Source organism: Mustela erminea, chromosome 6 (assembly GCF_009829155.1).
Source record: "Mustela erminea isolate mMusErm1 chromosome 6, mMusErm1.Pri, whole genome shotgun sequence".
NCBI classification, from domain to species: Eukaryota; Metazoa; Chordata; class Mammalia; order Carnivora; family Mustelidae; genus Mustela; species Mustela erminea.
Genome location: NC_045619.1, coordinates 50,483,630 through 50,500,458, shown reverse-complemented (window position 1 = coordinate 50,500,458; position 16,829 = coordinate 50,483,630). Strand labels below are relative to the sequence as shown.

At 38.9% G+C, this 16,829-nt stretch overlaps 2 protein-coding genes across 3 annotated transcripts in view; both read right to left on the bottom strand.

The window, feature by feature from the left end:
* Window positions 1–249: 249 nt before the first annotated feature.
* LLPH (LLP homolog, long-term synaptic facilitation factor) lies at window positions 250–5,828 on the bottom strand. Of its 2 annotated transcripts, none has more exons than XM_032347130.1 (3): window positions 5,722–5,828; window positions 3,373–3,592; window positions 250–613 (listed from the first exon to the last, which is right to left on the bottom strand). In XM_032347130.1, exons 2-3 carry the CDS (start codon window positions 3,575–3,577, stop codon window positions 435–437), a joined length of 384 nt encoding a protein of 127 aa, XP_032203021.1. In that variant the 5' UTR covers window positions 3,578–3,592; window positions 5,722–5,828; the 3' UTR covers window positions 250–434. The 2 variants fall into 2 exon arrangements, with proteins under 2 accessions (XP_032203021.1, XP_032203024.1); XM_032347133.1 differs by having other exon boundaries at window positions 5,734–5,821.
* Window positions 5,829–11,050: 5,222 nt separating this feature from the next.
* TMBIM4 (transmembrane BAX inhibitor motif containing 4) overlaps window positions 11,051–16,829 on the bottom strand; it is a 28,849-nt gene continuing 23,070 nt past the window's right edge. Inside the window, exons 6-7 of the mRNA XM_032347129.1 lie at window positions 11,921–11,966; window positions 11,051–11,318 (exon numbers count right to left, since the gene is read on the bottom strand). Coding sequence (XP_032203020.1) covers window positions 11,112–11,318; window positions 11,921–11,966 — 253 coding nt within the window. The 3' untranslated portion in view covers window positions 11,051–11,111. The remainder of the gene's footprint in view (window positions 11,319–11,920; window positions 11,967–16,829) is intronic.

Genomic DNA, 16,829 nt, shown 5'->3' with positions numbered 1-16,829 from the left:
GACAAAATATCTTTTACTCTGAATTAAACAAAAGCAAAACTCCAAACAAGAAATGCTTCTACTCACATTGTATTTTAAATTGTATAAAAATTTTCTTTAAACCTGAATCAAATTTGTCAGTAGGTCTTTTTTTCTTCATCTTTACTGAGACCAAATAGTCACAGCCACAGTAACACTTGAGAGAACTGTGATATCTGAGAATCCCTTCACACTGGACAGCATCCAATTAAAGTACCAGCGTAGCTCTCATTTATCAATGAGAATATTTTATTCAAGATCCCAAAACAAAGTTGAGGAGTTAAGGTAGGTTTGAATTGAAGAACAAGGTCAAGTTAAATCTGGAAACAAAGTTTTCACTTGGTGGAAGTTAAAATCCATGTATACATTGTAATCAAAGACCTGTCCCATGTAGGAGTTTTCAAGTTTTTAAGAGTCTACCAGGCCAAACCCTTGGCCGCCTTTGCTGCTTTTGCTTTGCTTTTCCCCTTCCCTTTTTCTCGCTTTGCCTTCAGCCTTTTCCTTTGTCTCTGGTTCATCCATATGGGGTACTGTCCATGCTGGTCTAGAAGACTCTTTTTGTTTCTCTTAATTTCAGTCTCCATTTTCATGTCATCTGAATAAGAGACAGAAAACTATTAATGCTCATCAATGAAGAAACAATCTTATGAAAAAGCATGTTAAGGCAATAAGAACATGAGACTTGAAAGTGGTCTGAAACTACAAAAGAAAAAAAAAATCCCTTTTTCTGTGGAGCACTCTTTGACTAACACTGAAAACTTTTCACAGCACATTCAATGGACTGGACATCCTCTGATGTATTCCTACAACTGTGAAAGACATAAAAAGTGCTTATAAGGAACTAGAGATGTCATTTAGTGACTAAGAAACTTTCTGAAGAATGTGTCATGTGTGCCCATCTTTGGAATAGAAAAGTTAAACAGGAAACGTGCATTTAGGCAGTGTAGGTTTGTGTCACTGCATGAAAGGTAAGTGTATGGCTGTGAGGATATGTGCATTAGAAGAACATTTCTCAGTGCTTTCCTGAGCTAAATAAGACAGTTGAACCTATTAAGAGCAACCACACTTTCAAAGGACAGGCCTTAGATGCAAATGAACTATCAGGAATGGCTGGCCACTTCCAGAGAAGTGTACGTGGAAGGAGTGACGGGTAGGAAGCAACAAGACTGTGATGACAGAGATGGGCAGATGACAAAGAAAAATCTGGATGGGGGGGCTTGGCTAGCTCAGTCAGAGGAGCATGTGACTCCTGACCTTAGGATCCTGAGTGTAGAGATTACTTAAATAAATAAAAACTTGAAAGAAAGAAGAAAACCTGGATATACGGGCACCTGGCTGGCTCAGTTGGTAGAGCAAGTGATTCTTCATCTTGGGGTCAGGAGTCTGATCCCCACAGTGAGGGTAGAATTTACTTAAAAACAAAATTATATGAAAGAAAAGACAGGAAAGAAAGGGAAGGAAGGGACAAAGAGAAAGAAAGAAAAGAAAGGAAGACCTGGATATACACTGGGCTGCGCCTCTTTCTTACTCAGAAAACACGCAAAGATCCAGCTCCACTGAACAGAAGACCTGGCAGGAAGCCTGGTGTGGCCACACTACGGTACATCTGTCACCAGCCTTATCTGCTGTGAATGGTCTGCCCAGAATGTCCCTCTCTGGGAACTTATCAGGGTATACAGGGTCTTTCATGATCTCCACTGCCTGACATAACATTAATTCATTTATCTGGTTCACTTTTAGTCTCCTCCAATATAATGTAAATCACATGAGGATGGAGGCCAGTTCCCTTGTATGTATCATGTTTCCTCAGTGCCTAGAATAGTACCTGCTACAGATCAGCCATTCAATAACTAGTTGTTGAGTGATTATTTTACGTACTGCACTAGGTTCTGGGGATACAATGGTCCAAACGTGCTGTCATGGAGCTTACAATGCTCTGTAGAAGGGAGTATAACAAAGCAAACTGTAGCCTATGTTAAGTGGATTTAAAAAAAAAAAAAAAAAGTACCAGAACCAGATTACTTAGGACCCGGTAAGCTCTGATGAGCATATGGAAAGACAATGAGATGTTTTAAGCAAGGGAATGCCATAACTTACGGTAGGTGAAAGAAGTCAGACACAAAAGGTCACATGTTATATGATTTCTTTTATTTGAAATAGCCAGAACAGGTAAATCCATGGATACAGAAAACACATTAGTGGTTGCCAGAGACTACGGGAAGGAAGGAAGAAAGGTACAAACTGTACAGGTTTTCCTTTTAAGGTGATGAAAATGTTTTGGAAAGATGTGATAGTTGGCCAATATCATCAATGTACTAAATACTACTTACTATATACTTTTAAATGGTTAATGTTATGTGACTTTTACCTCAATGACCAGAGAGCCAATGGGTAGAGGCAGTGTACCTATGAGGAAACACGAGTGTTAAGAAGCTTCAAGGAGAGCTGAATAAAGCAAAAGACTGAGAAATGTGAGATCAAAGGGAGGATTTTTTTTTTCCAGAAGGAACATTCCAGAACACAATGGTTGAAGAAACAACCCAAGGGAGAAGAGAGATTGATAAGCAGGATGCATGCCGACAGCCTTTGAGAATGGAGAAGATTCAGAAAACAAACAGAGAAACTGGCCTTTGAGAGAGTATCGGCAAGCGGGAAAACGTCTCTGATTGGAGGGCTGAGGATTGCTGCTCCCTTCCTTGGACAACACATAAAATAATTCTATTTTAAGAGCCTGATTATCATGCATGCTTATTTCAGTTTGTTGCCAAACTGTTACAGTATGCGAAAACCAATGAGTCTTTTCCCTTGCTGAAACTAATATGCTGATATACACAGCATCCCTCTGCAGACTATGATTAAGACAGAGATACCTAAAATCTGTCAAAATTGAATACAGATTTTGAAAAATCCTGTTTTTTTCAGGAAAATGACATAATGGTGTACAAGGATTCTTGGAATGGGAACCAGATGTTGCAAAGGATAAAATGAAGAAAGATCTCCCACCTTGCCTAGTCCCTGACTGAATAGTCCCTAGTACCCTTCCAATGAGGATACGTCTACGTCTGTCTACTCCTGTTGTACTTTGTACAACTGAGACACTCAGGCTACTGCATAAGCACCTGAGGCACACTATGAATAATCCAAAACACTCCTATTCACATGAACCAGCTTTAAAATAGTTCAGCATTAACTACCTAGCAGCATTATAAGTCTTCAAAAAACTACACGGGCATGGCAGGAGGCTTGTACGAAGCATGTGCAGCGAAGAACAGAGGGCAGTCAAAAAAAAAGGGAAAAAGTCACAAAAGAAAACTGATACAATTACTATTTGTAAAATGAAGCATGCAAACTCACCTTTTTCATCTTGTACCACACACTGCGTTTTCTCTTCACAATGTTTGGGTACCACCACAGTTGCTATCTCTTGAACATCTTTCATTAAAACATCACTATCTATTTTAAGAATACTTTTCAGTCGGCTGAGTTCCTTTGGGGCATTCTTTTTTCTCTTTTCTGCACGCATCTTCCTCTTCCACTTACTCCGTAAGCTTTTAGCCATATTTTACCTGGAAAGCTAACAGAAATACAAATACCAAAGCAAAAATTTGCTATTAAAGAAAGAACAGCAAATCCTTGGGAAACCAGGTCAAAAGGTATCTCTACAGAACATGAACAAATGGAAAGTAAAACTCCTCACTCTGTTCATGATTTATGATGGCATAATGAATTATGTGAGAGTCAACATGTCATATACAGCCATTAAATAACAAGAGCACCAAGTTAAACTCCCTGTAGCCGCTGGTAAACTCTAAGTCAAGCCAATTTCTGAAAACTCCTGGAATTTCCATATAAGATGCAAAAATTTAATTTCCCCCCAAATGCAAAGAGCATCATCAACTTATATTTATACAACTTACAAATTACAAAATTTTTTTTTGGGGGGGGGGGCTGTATTTTTAAAGTAGGCTACATGTGCAGCTTGAACTCAGCAGCCTGAGATCAAGATCTGAGCTAAGATTAAGAGTCTGACTTACCTGACTGAGCCGCCCAGGTGCCCCTAAAATGTTTTATAAATATTTTTAAACTTGATTTCCTCCAAGCCTATAGGACATCCCACCTGTCTTCCTCATTATCCTCCCCTCAATTCAATGTAGCTATTTTAAGCTTGTCTATTTCCACTCCTGCTGTTCTTCACCCTCAGCCTCAGCCCTGAATCCTCCACAAAGCAATTAGTATGAGCTTTTTTCCCTTTTCTTTTCTTTTTTTTTTTTTTTTTTTTTTATGAGAGAGACTAAGAGGACTGGCAGGGGTAGGGGCAGAGGGAGATACGGAATCTTAACAGGCTCCAAGTTCACAACCCTGAGATCATGATCTGAGCTGAAATCAAGAGTTGGGACGCTGACCCAACTGAGCACCGAGGCACTCCTAGTGTAAGCTTTTAAACTTTGAGCTTTTCATTTTTTTTAAGATTTTATTTATTTATTTGATGACAGAGATCACAAGTAGGCAGAGAGGCAGGCAGAGAGAGAGAGGAGGAAGCAGGCTCCCCGCTGAGCAGAGAGCCCCGATGTGAGGCTCGATACCAGGACCCTGGGATCATGACCTGAGCTCAAGGAAGAGGCCTTAACCCACTGAGCCACCCAGATGCCCCTGAGCTTTTCATTCTTTCATGGGATTCTTTACTGATATCCCACCTCATACTCATGATCTACAAGATTATTTTGACCGAGCCCTGCCTCCTTCAACTCTTTTCATGATCCAAGCTCCATCCCATCCCCAAGCACCAATTACACCTGAAAAGAGTTAACTCAATGAAAACCTAGGGACAGGGTGGGGAAGGAAGGAATTATGGGTATTACAGAGGGCTTGGAGGAAGGCTTCTGGGAGTGATGTGCAACATTATCTTGATTGTGCTGATGGATGTTTGTATACATATAGGAAAACTTATATTACATACTTTAAACATGTGTAATTTATTATACACAATCAAGCAATTAAATAAAACATTAAGACATGATTTTAGAAAAAAAGAAAAATTTACAAGTCCCAATCAGGTCCACTTTAGCACCTTTCCAATGTGCTGCCCCTAAGCCTGGGAGTGATCTTCCCAACGCTTGCACCTTCACTTAAATACCTCAGAGAGAGGTTCTCTGACCCCTACCCCTATAGACTCCCCTCCTTTTATTCTCCACCATATCATCATTTTCTTTCCTTTTAAATGGAATCTGGAGTTACATATTTTATTTTCTGTCATTCCCGGTGGACTGTGGGCTCCAGGAAGGCAGAGGCTAAGTAAATAGACCTTGCTCACCGTCGGATCCCCCAAAGCAGTGCCCATGTGTTGAATGGCTAACTAATGGAGTACCAGTTTTTGGACGTCAGCAATCACAACTCACTCTGTTTCCCTGTCCACAACAACCCAAAACTTCGAGGTATAGAAGGGTTCCGGTAAACGACCTCGAGGGCCCAGATTAACCTAAGCGAGACCACCGAAGAAGGAGGGCTCCACCTCGCAAAAAGCACAGGGAAGCCGGGGGCCATCACCAAGACCACGGGAGACCCTCGTCCTGGAAACAGGTCTGCGTCTCTCCCGGACTCAGTCTTGCCCAGAGACGGACCGGGCTTGAGACGCGATTCTCTAGGGGCGACGGGATCCAGCCACAGGTTCCACAGCCCACTACACCGAGAAAGCAGAGAACTCACCGGGAAACTCACCGACGACACTCAGAAGCACGCTGACCGGAAGCTTCCGCACTTCCGCCTTCCGGCAGCCCAGTCCACAAACCGCAGGGAGTCCCGGGCGGGCGCACTGCACGCCGGGAGCCAAGATGCCCCGGAAAGCCTCAGGAGGCGGGGTCTCCCGAGTCCGGCGCTTGCGTACTTCCTTTGATGGGCGGGCGACCCTGGAGCTTGGCTCCTCCCTTGTGGGTTTCCAAGGGGGATTTGGACAATGCGTAAAGTAGCGGTGGAGGCTGGGCGTGAGCGAGTTAGCTCGGACCCCAGCAGCGATCCTGGCCAGGTAATCCTGCCTGCCCAAGAGTGAGCTCAGAGCGGACCTTCGCTGAGCAGGTACTGGGTCAGATAACCTGTTTTTCGAGAAGCGTTATTGAAATCTCTTTTGCTTGAAGCCCTTAAATTTTCCCATCTTGGGTGATGATCTCAGGAATGTGCCATTTGTCAAAACTGATCAGGAAACAGAGGACAAGTTGAGGACAAAGCATAAGCCGACACCCTGCAATCTCACCTCCACTCCTAGATAGGAAACGTGTGACATTCTTCCAGGAATTTCCCAAATGTTATTAACATTAACATTAGTGTTAATACCTTGCTAGAGGGAACAGAACCTTAACTGGACAATGTCAAGACGTTGTTATATTGTGGGTACTTTGGAGGTCCGTCCTCTTTAGCATATCAAAGTTCTTTTGAAACCTCCCTTTTCCTTACTACCCCCAGTCGGGAGTATATACGCTCAAGACAGTGTGCGGTGCAGCAGCTCTTTCTGCACACAGGTCCTGTCTCGGTGCTTTAATAAAACCACCGTTTTGTACCAAAGACGTCTCAATAATTCTTTCTTGGTCCTCGGCTCCCGACTCCACCCCACCAAACCTCACCCGTACTGCAAAACCACACTGTCAGTATATTTGAAAATCTTTAATTCATTCCCTCATTCCTACATGAGTATGCATTCTGTGATAGGCTCTATGTTGGTTATACAAAGATGACTGAAACTCAACTACGGGTTTCAGGAATCTTTAGCCCCTGAGGGAGGGTCGAGGCTTAAGAGTCACTCAGAGCTCCAGCGGGAAGAATCCCCTGGGACCCCAGGCACAGTGGAGAGCCTGACTGGAAGCACACTGGTTGCTACACAACAAGCACTAGTCAGTAGGGCCCATGGAACGCCCAATCTGAATAATCACTCAGTGAGGACTACAAAGGCTTTCTGGGATTCAGCTGGTGACCCCATGATGTCTAGGTTGTGGACATATAGGTGGTGGGGATTTCAAGGCAAAGCCCTACAAAGATGAACATAACTCTCTGGGAAAAGAGAATTGGGGATGGGTGGTATGTCAGGGCCTGCACAGCTATTTCTTATTATAGAGGGAATAGCACTTTTTTTTCTAATTGTATATGTTTATTACTTTGATAAAAAACACACTCTGTCATCAACCTGCTCTTCCCTCCTGTACTCGCTGGGACCTGTATCTGGACTGGTCTTACCTTTTTCTTCTCACAAAGAAGGGTTTTCCTGTCTCATTATCTGTGGCCTAGATCAGTAGTTCTCAGACTCTGATTCACTTTGTAATCACCTGAGCCATTTAAAAAAATCCAACTGTCAGACCTCACCCAAAGTAATGAAATCAAGTATCTGTGGGTGAAGCTTAGGGATTTTTTTAAAGTTCTACAGGGGATTCCAGTGTCCAACAAGTTTGAGAACCAGTAGTCTAGATTCTTGCTAATCTGAGGTCTACAGAATAGTGGTATCAGCACCACTTGGGAGCTTGTTAGAAATGCAGAATGTCAGGTTGCACTCCAGACTTACTGAATACATTTTAGTAAGACAACCCAGGGATCCAGGTTGAAGTTTAGGACTCTTTGGTCTACATGTCACCCCATTCCTTCTCTTTTGGATATTTCATCACTGCTCCTTCTGCATCTATCAATTTCTTCAACTGTCGCCACTGATTTTTTCTCCAAACACATTCAATTCCTTTATATAATAAAACCAAACAGAACAAAACAACAAAAAAAACCAAACAGAACAAAAAAATTTGAAAACAAAAACACTAGAGTACTCCCCGTATTCCACTTTTTACTAATTACCTGTATGCCCCCATTTTCTTCATAATCCATTTTATTGAATATATTATATACACATTTTCTCCTTTATTTTGGATCCAGTTGTTTATTCATTGCAATCTGGAATCTTCTACCATGACATGGAAACTGCTCTTCAAAAACAGCCAGTAAATTTTAATGGACTAAAATATCCTTATTTTCACTATGTGTTACATTTGACTATTGATGTCATTCCATACACAGCCCTTTTAAGCAGTTATCCCTCTAACTTCATGATACTGCTGAAAATACACATAAGCAGGCTCTCATTGATCTTGATTGCTCTAAATCCTAGGTTTTGTCCTGCTTTCCCTTAAAAAATTAATGTAAAAGGTATATTGTAAATGTTTCAATGAAAATAAAATTATAATACAAAAAAAAAATGAAAAAGCAAAATTCCCAACTGTTCCAAAAAGGCCCACAGCTGGCTGCTGACACTACAAATCTCCCAAAGTGCATCAAATGGATCAAAGCGTGGTGTGGAGGCCTGCAGGAAAAAATGTAGGCAGCCAAGCAGAGTCCACTGCGCCTTTCGCAAAATTACATTCCGTACAAACAGTTCTCAGCACTGCTCTGTTTTCCTCCTACTTCTGGCTATACTTTGTACCTTGCATGTGGAATTGATCACTCTGTCCGAGTCCTGCTAATTCCACTTTTTAATATATTTCTGGAGTTTGCATATTTTCACCTTTACTTTTTATTAGAAATTGAAGTTGTATGTACCCTTTATCCAGCAATTCCGCTCTTAGGTATATCCCCCTGTCTAGGCAAACTAGTATCTGTGCACACTGTGACATATAGGGACAAACACAGCAGCACTGATTTTGCCAATAAAAAAGAAGGAACCCCATAAAATTCTTCAACAGGAGAAAGTACAAATAATTATGGTTCACTGACCGAATATAATAGTCTGCATCAGTGGTCTTCAAACTTCTTGGTCTTGTGATCTCTTTACAGTCTTAGAAATTCATCATTTGTCATATCAGAAATTGAAACAATTTTTAAAATTTAACTCCTTTAAAAAAGATAACTGAATTACATGTCTAAATTATTTTTTTTAAAAAAACCCTATTTTCCAAACCCAAAAAAAATTAATGAAAAAGAATGGCATTGTTTTACATTTTTTAAATGTCAAATATGCGTTTGCTTATTTACTATCTTTAGTCACAATTCAATGCATTCTGCTTTTAGACTGCCTATAAGAATTAACAGTAGCTGACATTAAGCACTTAGTTTATATGACACATCCATCTCAATTATTCCTTACAGTAGTCCAGTAAGGTAGGTATTATGATTCTCATTATAAAGATGAGGCAAAAGACCTAAGAAAGGATAAGTAACTTGCCAAAAGTCACATCACCAGTTGGTTGCACAGTAAGGATTCCAATTTAAATGCTCTCACCCACTATGCTATGTTAAACTTGAGTATAACACCATGCAACTGAGGATTCAACAATTAATTGATAATGATGGAGTCAAATTTGCATCTAAAATTTACCAAAGGCTAAATCTCTATTATTAATTTACTTCAACTTAATAGCTGGAGAATGATGCTTAGTGGGTGTTATGGACCGAGTTGTGCTCCCCAAAATTCAGATGATGAAGTCTGTCTTAAGTCATTTGGGCTGCCACTACAAAATACTAGAGCTAGTTATAAACAGCAGAAACTTATTTCTCACAGTTCTGGAGGCTAGGAAGTCCAAGATCAAGGTGCTGGCAGATTCAGTGACTAAAGGCCCTTTCCCTGGTTTGAAGACTGTGTCTTTTTACTGTTACCTCATGTGACATGAAGGGTGAGGGATCTCTGTGGGGTCACTTCTACAAGAGCACAAATCCCATTCATGAAAGCTCCATCCTCAGGACCTAGGCATGACCCAGATGACCTACCTCCTCATACTTCTACACTGTCATTAAGTTTCAACATGTGAACTGGCGAGGGGGCAGGGGAAAAGACAACAAACATTCAGACTGTTAAAAGGTCCTAACCTCTAGTATCTCAGAATGTGTCCGTTTTTGGAGACAGGGTATTTAAATAAGTAATTAAGGTAAAATGATGTCATTAGGGTAGGGCCTAATCTAAAATGACTTGTGTCCTTTTAAGAAGAGGAAATTTGGACACAGACAAGTACAGAGAGAAAACCATATAAAAACACATGGAGAAGATGACCGTCTACCAGCCAAGAGAGAGATCTCAGAAGAAACCAAACCATGATCTCGGACTTCTAGCTTCCAGAACTGGGAGGAAATAAGTTTCTGTTGAAGCCACCCAGTATGTAGTACTTTGTTAATGGCAGCCTAGCAAATTAATACAGTGAAGGAATTTGTGAACGTTTGCTTGGCCACTGGTACACTGCTATAATTTCTATACAGAACCTGTAGTTTAAAAAAACTAACAAAGTCAATTTTCTATCAAAATATCTGACTTTCAAGAAGACGTCGCACTTTTAATATATCATTTTATAAAGAAATGTCAATCACATTTTAATATAATGCTGAATAAGTTAATGGAATTTATCTTTTATACGTTTTCCTCTCTAATAAATAAGATCAAAATCTTCTAGTAGAAAGAAATTTATAATTTTTTTTAAGGATTTTATTTATTTACTTGACAGAGAGAGAGATCACAACGAGGCAGAGAGGCAGGCAGAGAGAGAGGGGGGAAGCAGGCTCCCTGCTGAGCAGAGAGCCCGATGCAGGGCTCCATCCCAGGACCTTGAGACCATGACCTGAGCCGAAGGCAGAGACTTAACCCACTGAGCCACCCAGGCACCCCATATACTTTCTAATGGTAAGAACACCAGTACTTTTAAATCAAAATCAAATCTAACATTAATTAAGGAAAAATTTAGATAAAATCACTAGACACAGATAAACTGACATTCTAATCTACCCAGGAAATTATTTTTCAATTGCAGATAAACAATCTATATATGGCAAATTTCGGATTGAAAAAACTGAAAAACAGAATTTTGATTATCTCCTAAAAATCCAAATCAAGGATTTAGAAATGAGACACCATAAAGAACAGTAAGATTTATATTATTAGTATATAATCTAGTAATTGTATCACATATTTAATATATTACACATAATCAGAATTATTATAATCCCTTTTATACAACAGTAATACAGATACTACTATTATACTATATAATAGCTCAGAAGTACAAAGCATACGAAGAAAGTCACAGAAGTATTTAATAGTTAGTTTTATCTCAACCTTTATTAATGAATCAGTTTCCACATACTGCTTTCAATCACTTTTTATTAATTGCTTCCAAAAACCGCAACACATGCATGAAGAGGTTGATGACATCCAAGTAGAGGCTGATGGCAGCTAATACATACTCTTCAGGTGACAGCCTATGCATCAATGAGTGTGTGTCATAGATGATGAATCCACAGAAAAGAAGGGCTCCCATGGCAGCCAAGACCAACTCCATTGTTTGACTATAGAAAAATAACTACAGGCAAGAGATTAGTAAGTTTATATTTAAGAACCCTATTAAGAATACTTAAGTTACTTGCTCTTGAGTTACATATAGCTATATACATATTTAATAATGCTTTACAGTTTGAAATGCAAATGTTAAAAAGCAGAAAAAGACGAGGCAGGTTCATCCTCATTTCTGTTGGATGTAAAGATGAATGGATGAATTCATTACATCCTTTCTATGCCATTACCCACAACTTTGAACAGCAGCATTCCAAATATAAATTATTTAAAAATATATTTCTTTTTCAGAATTTTATGTGCCACATACAACAGTAATTACAAGTGAGGGCCTCTTTCTTTGTAATTTAAGTCACATGTTTATCTTTCTCTCAATCAATAATATTAACATAAGATTTTGATGTTTTTAAGATTATTTTTCACAATTTATACAGAATTTCACAATTCTTTAAATCATAAATCTTTATATAGAATTTCACAATTCTATATAAAAATATTCCAGATAATCATAACTAAGTGTCCTAGCGTAAGAGTACCTCTTACAGTTTTTGAAATTATTTATAGTGACATGGCCAGAATTATAGTTCAAGTTACCAATTTAAAACAACTTACCTTCAAGATTCCTGACAGGCACAAAATCCATAAAACAGCAAACAGTCTATAAAAACAAAATATTAGTAATTTAGAATATTGTTCCTTTACAAGCTATGTAAATGGATGTAACATTTACTGAAAAAATAAATCCATCCTGGTATTTGCCAAAGAATAAGTAAAATATAAGAGTTCATAAACATACAATGAATACTACAAATACTCAGAAACTGAAAAAACAGCCATCCACTCAACATTTGTTTTTATGGTAAACAAAACTAATTGAAAGTACCATTTTTATTTTATTTATTTATTTATTTTTAAAGATTTTATTTATTTATTTGACAAAGAGAAATTACAAGTACACTGAGAGGCAGGCAGAGAGAGAGAGAAGGAAGCAGGCTCCCCGCTGAGCAGAGAGCCCGATGCGGGACTCGATCCCAGGACCCTGAGATCATGACCTGAGCCGAAGGCAGCGGCTTAACCCACTGAGCCACCCAGGCGCCCGAAAGTACCATTTTCAAAGTTTTTGACTGGAAAACAAAGAAAATATTGATATAAGCAGAAATATCACTAGAAACATTTTAAGACAAGGACCTGCAAGACTTCTAGAAAATATATACATGAACAAATGAAGGATAACTGCATTTTTAAACCAAATAACAATAGCAAATTAGTCTGTGAACATGCATATCTGTTAAAGTACCCGATGTACTCCCTATTTTAATGTATTATGGAAATTAATATACACAAATAATAAATTTGCCACTGGTATAATGAGTTACCACTCATATATATTATATATAATGTATAGTTATTATAATATAAAGTATAAATATATGACAAAGGACACCTAAGCAATCAGACCTTTGTTATCAAATATGTCTTACAAGCCCAAACACACACCTGCTGCTTCAGACCACAAGGAAGTACTGGGGTCAAATTTACCCTCCCTCCTTACATAAAAATCACACAAAACATATGACTGAACAGCAGGCAGCACAGTACAGTAATTCCCGAGATAAGGGAAGCAAGGAAGGTAAGCTCTGTACCTGACCCAGCTACAAAGTGTTTCCAGACCATGAGAACCCATATGAAGCCCCCCAGTCTCCCTGAATTGAGATGGTGAGAATTCAGAGGTCAGAGAGGCCACGGGGGCTAGAATTTGTGGAGCAAAGTTCCAGAAAGGGGAAAGCTATAATGAGAGCTAGCTAGCTCTGGTGATATGCAGAGAATTCCCTTCAAGCTGTTAGCTGAGCACAGATTAATGCATACATATGAAGAAATGACAAAGCCTGCAGGAAGAAACACCGTGGAGAAGCAGGCAGAACAATCCTCAAAGCTCATACAGGGCCAGAAATAGTTCATGTTCACCCCAGCCAAAGTGGAAAGACTTCCTAAGACATGGGGCTTCGAATAATTCTTAGAAAGTTACTGTCTCAAGAGAGTGGCCAGATTAGCCCTCACCTAAATGTTGTTCTGAACCCACCTAACAAAGTGTGTAAAAGCAAGTGTCAAAAGGTTCAGACAGTTTCCAAGAAACGTAACAGCTTTCTAGAAGAGTAAAACCAACATATTTAAAGGAAAACAAAAAAACTCAATATCCAACAATATAAAATTTACAATGACCAGCATCTAATAAAACATCATAAGGCATGCAAAAGAACAAGGAAATATGACCTATAACAATGAGAAATATTAGTAAATAGAAACAAATTCAGAAATGACACAATGATAGAATTAGTAAACAATGACATTAAAAAAATATATTCTGTATATTCAGGAAGGTAGAGGAAAGCATCATCATGAGAAGAAAAATGGAAGGCATATATTTTTAAAAGACACAAATTAAATTTCCACAAATGAAAAATATGTCAAAAGAAAAATATTCTGGTTGGACTTATAGATGCTGAAAAAGAAAAGATTATCAAACTGAAAACAGCAACAGACATTGACCAAAATGAATCCCAGAGAGAAAACTGGGTGGTGGGGGGGGGGGATAAACTGAGCATCCCATGAACCACAGGACAACATCAAGAAGTCTAACATATATGGTGAAGTCTCAATAGAGAGGAGAATGAAGGGGTACATAAAATTTTTGAAGAAACAATTCTAAAAATGTCCCAAGTTTGGTGAAAACTTTAAACTGATAAATCCAAGGGCCAGAAGAAACATGAAAAAACCACACCGAGGAATATGATAATCAAACTACTAAAAATGTTAATCAAATTACTTAGAAAATATGAAAGGTGGCTGAAGGATAAAAGACACGGTGTACAAAGAACAAAGATAAAGAAAAAAAACTTCTTGTTAGAAAATATATAAACCAGAATACTACGGAATGGCATCTTTAAAATACTAAAAACAGAAAAATAAACAACAACAACAACAACAACAAAAGACCTAGAATCCTACACTCAGCAAAAATAACAAATTCAAAAACAAAGTTGAAATAAAGATTTTTTTCGGACATGCAAAAGCTGAGATCAAGACACCACCCAGCACTATAAGAAATATTAAAAGGGGGCACCTGGGTGGCTTACTTGGTAAGCGTCTGACTCTTGGTTTCAGCTGATGTTGTGATGACCTCAGGGTTAGGAGTTAAGTTTCCCATCAGGCTCCTCACTGGGATGGAGCCTGCTTAAGATTCTCTCTTTCCCTCTTCCTCTGCCCCTCCCACCCCCGCCCCCACTTATGTGCACGTGTGCTCCGCCCCACTCTAAAATAAATACATAAATAAAATCTTTTCAAAATAAAATAAACATTAAAAGGAAATCGTTTGGGCAGAAGGAAATACAAGATGGAAATGTGGATTGACACAAAGAAATGGAGAACAGAAATGACAAAGTAGTGGGTGAACATAAAAGTCTTCAACTATTTTTTAATCTCTTTAAAAGATAATTTAATGTGGGCATCTGTGTGGCTCAGTGGGTTAAAGCCTCTGCCTTCGGCTCAGGTCATGATCCCGGGGTCCTAGGATCAAGCCCCACATCGGGCTCTCTGCTCAGCAGGGAACCTGCTCCCCCCATCTCTCTCTGCCTGTCTTTCTGCCTACTTGTGATCTCTATCAAATAAATAAATAAAATCTTTAAAAATAAAAAAGATAATTTAATGTTTAGAACAAAAATAATATTATGAGGTGTATAATAAATGTGAAACTAAAAGTCATAGCCACAATAGCACAAAGGTAGGGGAGAGGAGATGTAACTATGCTCTACAGGAAATGGTATATATTATTTACAGGTAGACTATGGTGATCTAAAGATATATAGGGATGCCTGGGTGGCTTAGTCGATTAAGCATGTGCCTTTGGCTCAGGTTATGATCCTAAGGTCTTGCGATTGAGTTCTGCATCTGGTTCCCTGCTCAGCAGGGAGACTGCTTCTCCCTCTGCCTGCACATCCCTCTACTTATGCTCTCTCTCTCTCTCTCTCTCTGACAGATAAATAAAATCTTACATTTATATATGTATTTTTTAAAGATTTTATTTATTTGAGAGAGACAGACACAGAGAGAGAGGGAACAGAAGCAGGGGGAGTGGAGAGGGAGAAGCAGTCTTCCCACTGAGCAGGGAACCCAATGTAGGGCTCAATCCCAGGATCCTGTGACCATGACCTGAGCCAAAGGCAGATGCTTAATGACTGAGCCACCCAGGTGCCCTATATATATGTGCGTGTGTGTGTGTGTGTGTGTGTGTATAAAATACATTAAAAATATATATATATATGTAAAAAATACACACACACACACACACACACACACACAGCCCCTGTAGGGGCAGCTGGTTGGCTCAGTCCATCAAGCATGCAACTCATAGGTTTGAGCCCCATGTTGTAGAGACCGTTTAAATAAAAAAACTTTAAAAATCTGGAGTAAGAAGAAGAAAGGAAGGAAGGAAGGAAGGCAGGCAGGCAGGCAAGCAGTATACTGTTTACAGTATACAGTATAACCTAGAGTAATACTTATTTAAAGGAGCTATAGCTAATAACTAATAAAGGAGATAAATCAAATCAAATAATCCAAAGAGAGGAAAAGAGGTACAAAGAACAGATGGGACATATAGAAAGAAACCTAACGGCAAGATCGGAGGCTTAAATCCAACCAGGTCAATAATAACATTAAATGTCCGTGGTCAAAACATTCTAAGAGCAGAGATGACCAGACTGGATAAGAAAAAAAAAAAAAAGCAAGAGCCAACCATATTCTCCCTAGAAGAAAACTATAAAGCTACAAAAAAGCTAAAAATAAAAGGCTAGAAAATGATATACCATGTTAATGCAATCAAAAGAAAGCTAGAGTAGCTATATTAATAAAGTAAGTTTCAGGGCAAAAATATTACCAGAGACAACTACTTCAAAATGACAAAGGAGTCATCAAAAGGACATAACAATCCTAAATGTTTATGCATCTAAAAACAGAACTTCAAAATAACATGAAGCAAAACTTACAGAAATGGTAAGAGAATCATACTCTAAATCCGTAATTGTAGTTGGAAATTTCAATATTGCTTTGACATTAACTGACACAATGAGCATGCAGGGATTACGAACTGTGCAGGGCACTTAAACAATCCTATCGACCAACCTGACATGATTGATGTTCATCACTCGTCCAACAGCAGCACAATATATGATTCTCTTCAAAAAACATTTACCAAGTACCACAAAATGAATCTCACACTAAATATTATGGGACTGATAATAAGCAAAATATGTTATTTAACAACACAAAAATAAAATCAGAAATTAAGTATACATAGTATTGCAGTCACACACGACGAACTGAGGGCATAGTGAGGTTCCAGCTGTCAATTCTCATGCTGGAACAGCCACAAAATTTCTCTGGATACATCTGGAATACCTACTTAGAATGAAGTATCATGCCACCACATAGTATAGGTCCTTCAGGATTAAAATGGACTCAGGACTTA

Coding starts and splice junctions, on each gene's coding strand:
- LLPH (XM_032347130.1), bottom strand. CDS start 3,577: ATGGCTAAAAGCTTACGGAGTAAGTGGAAGAGGAAGATGCGTGCAGAA. Junction 614..3,372: donor TGTGGTACAAGATGAAAAAG/GTGAGTTTGCAT, acceptor TCTCTTATTCAG/ATGACATGAAAATGGAGACT.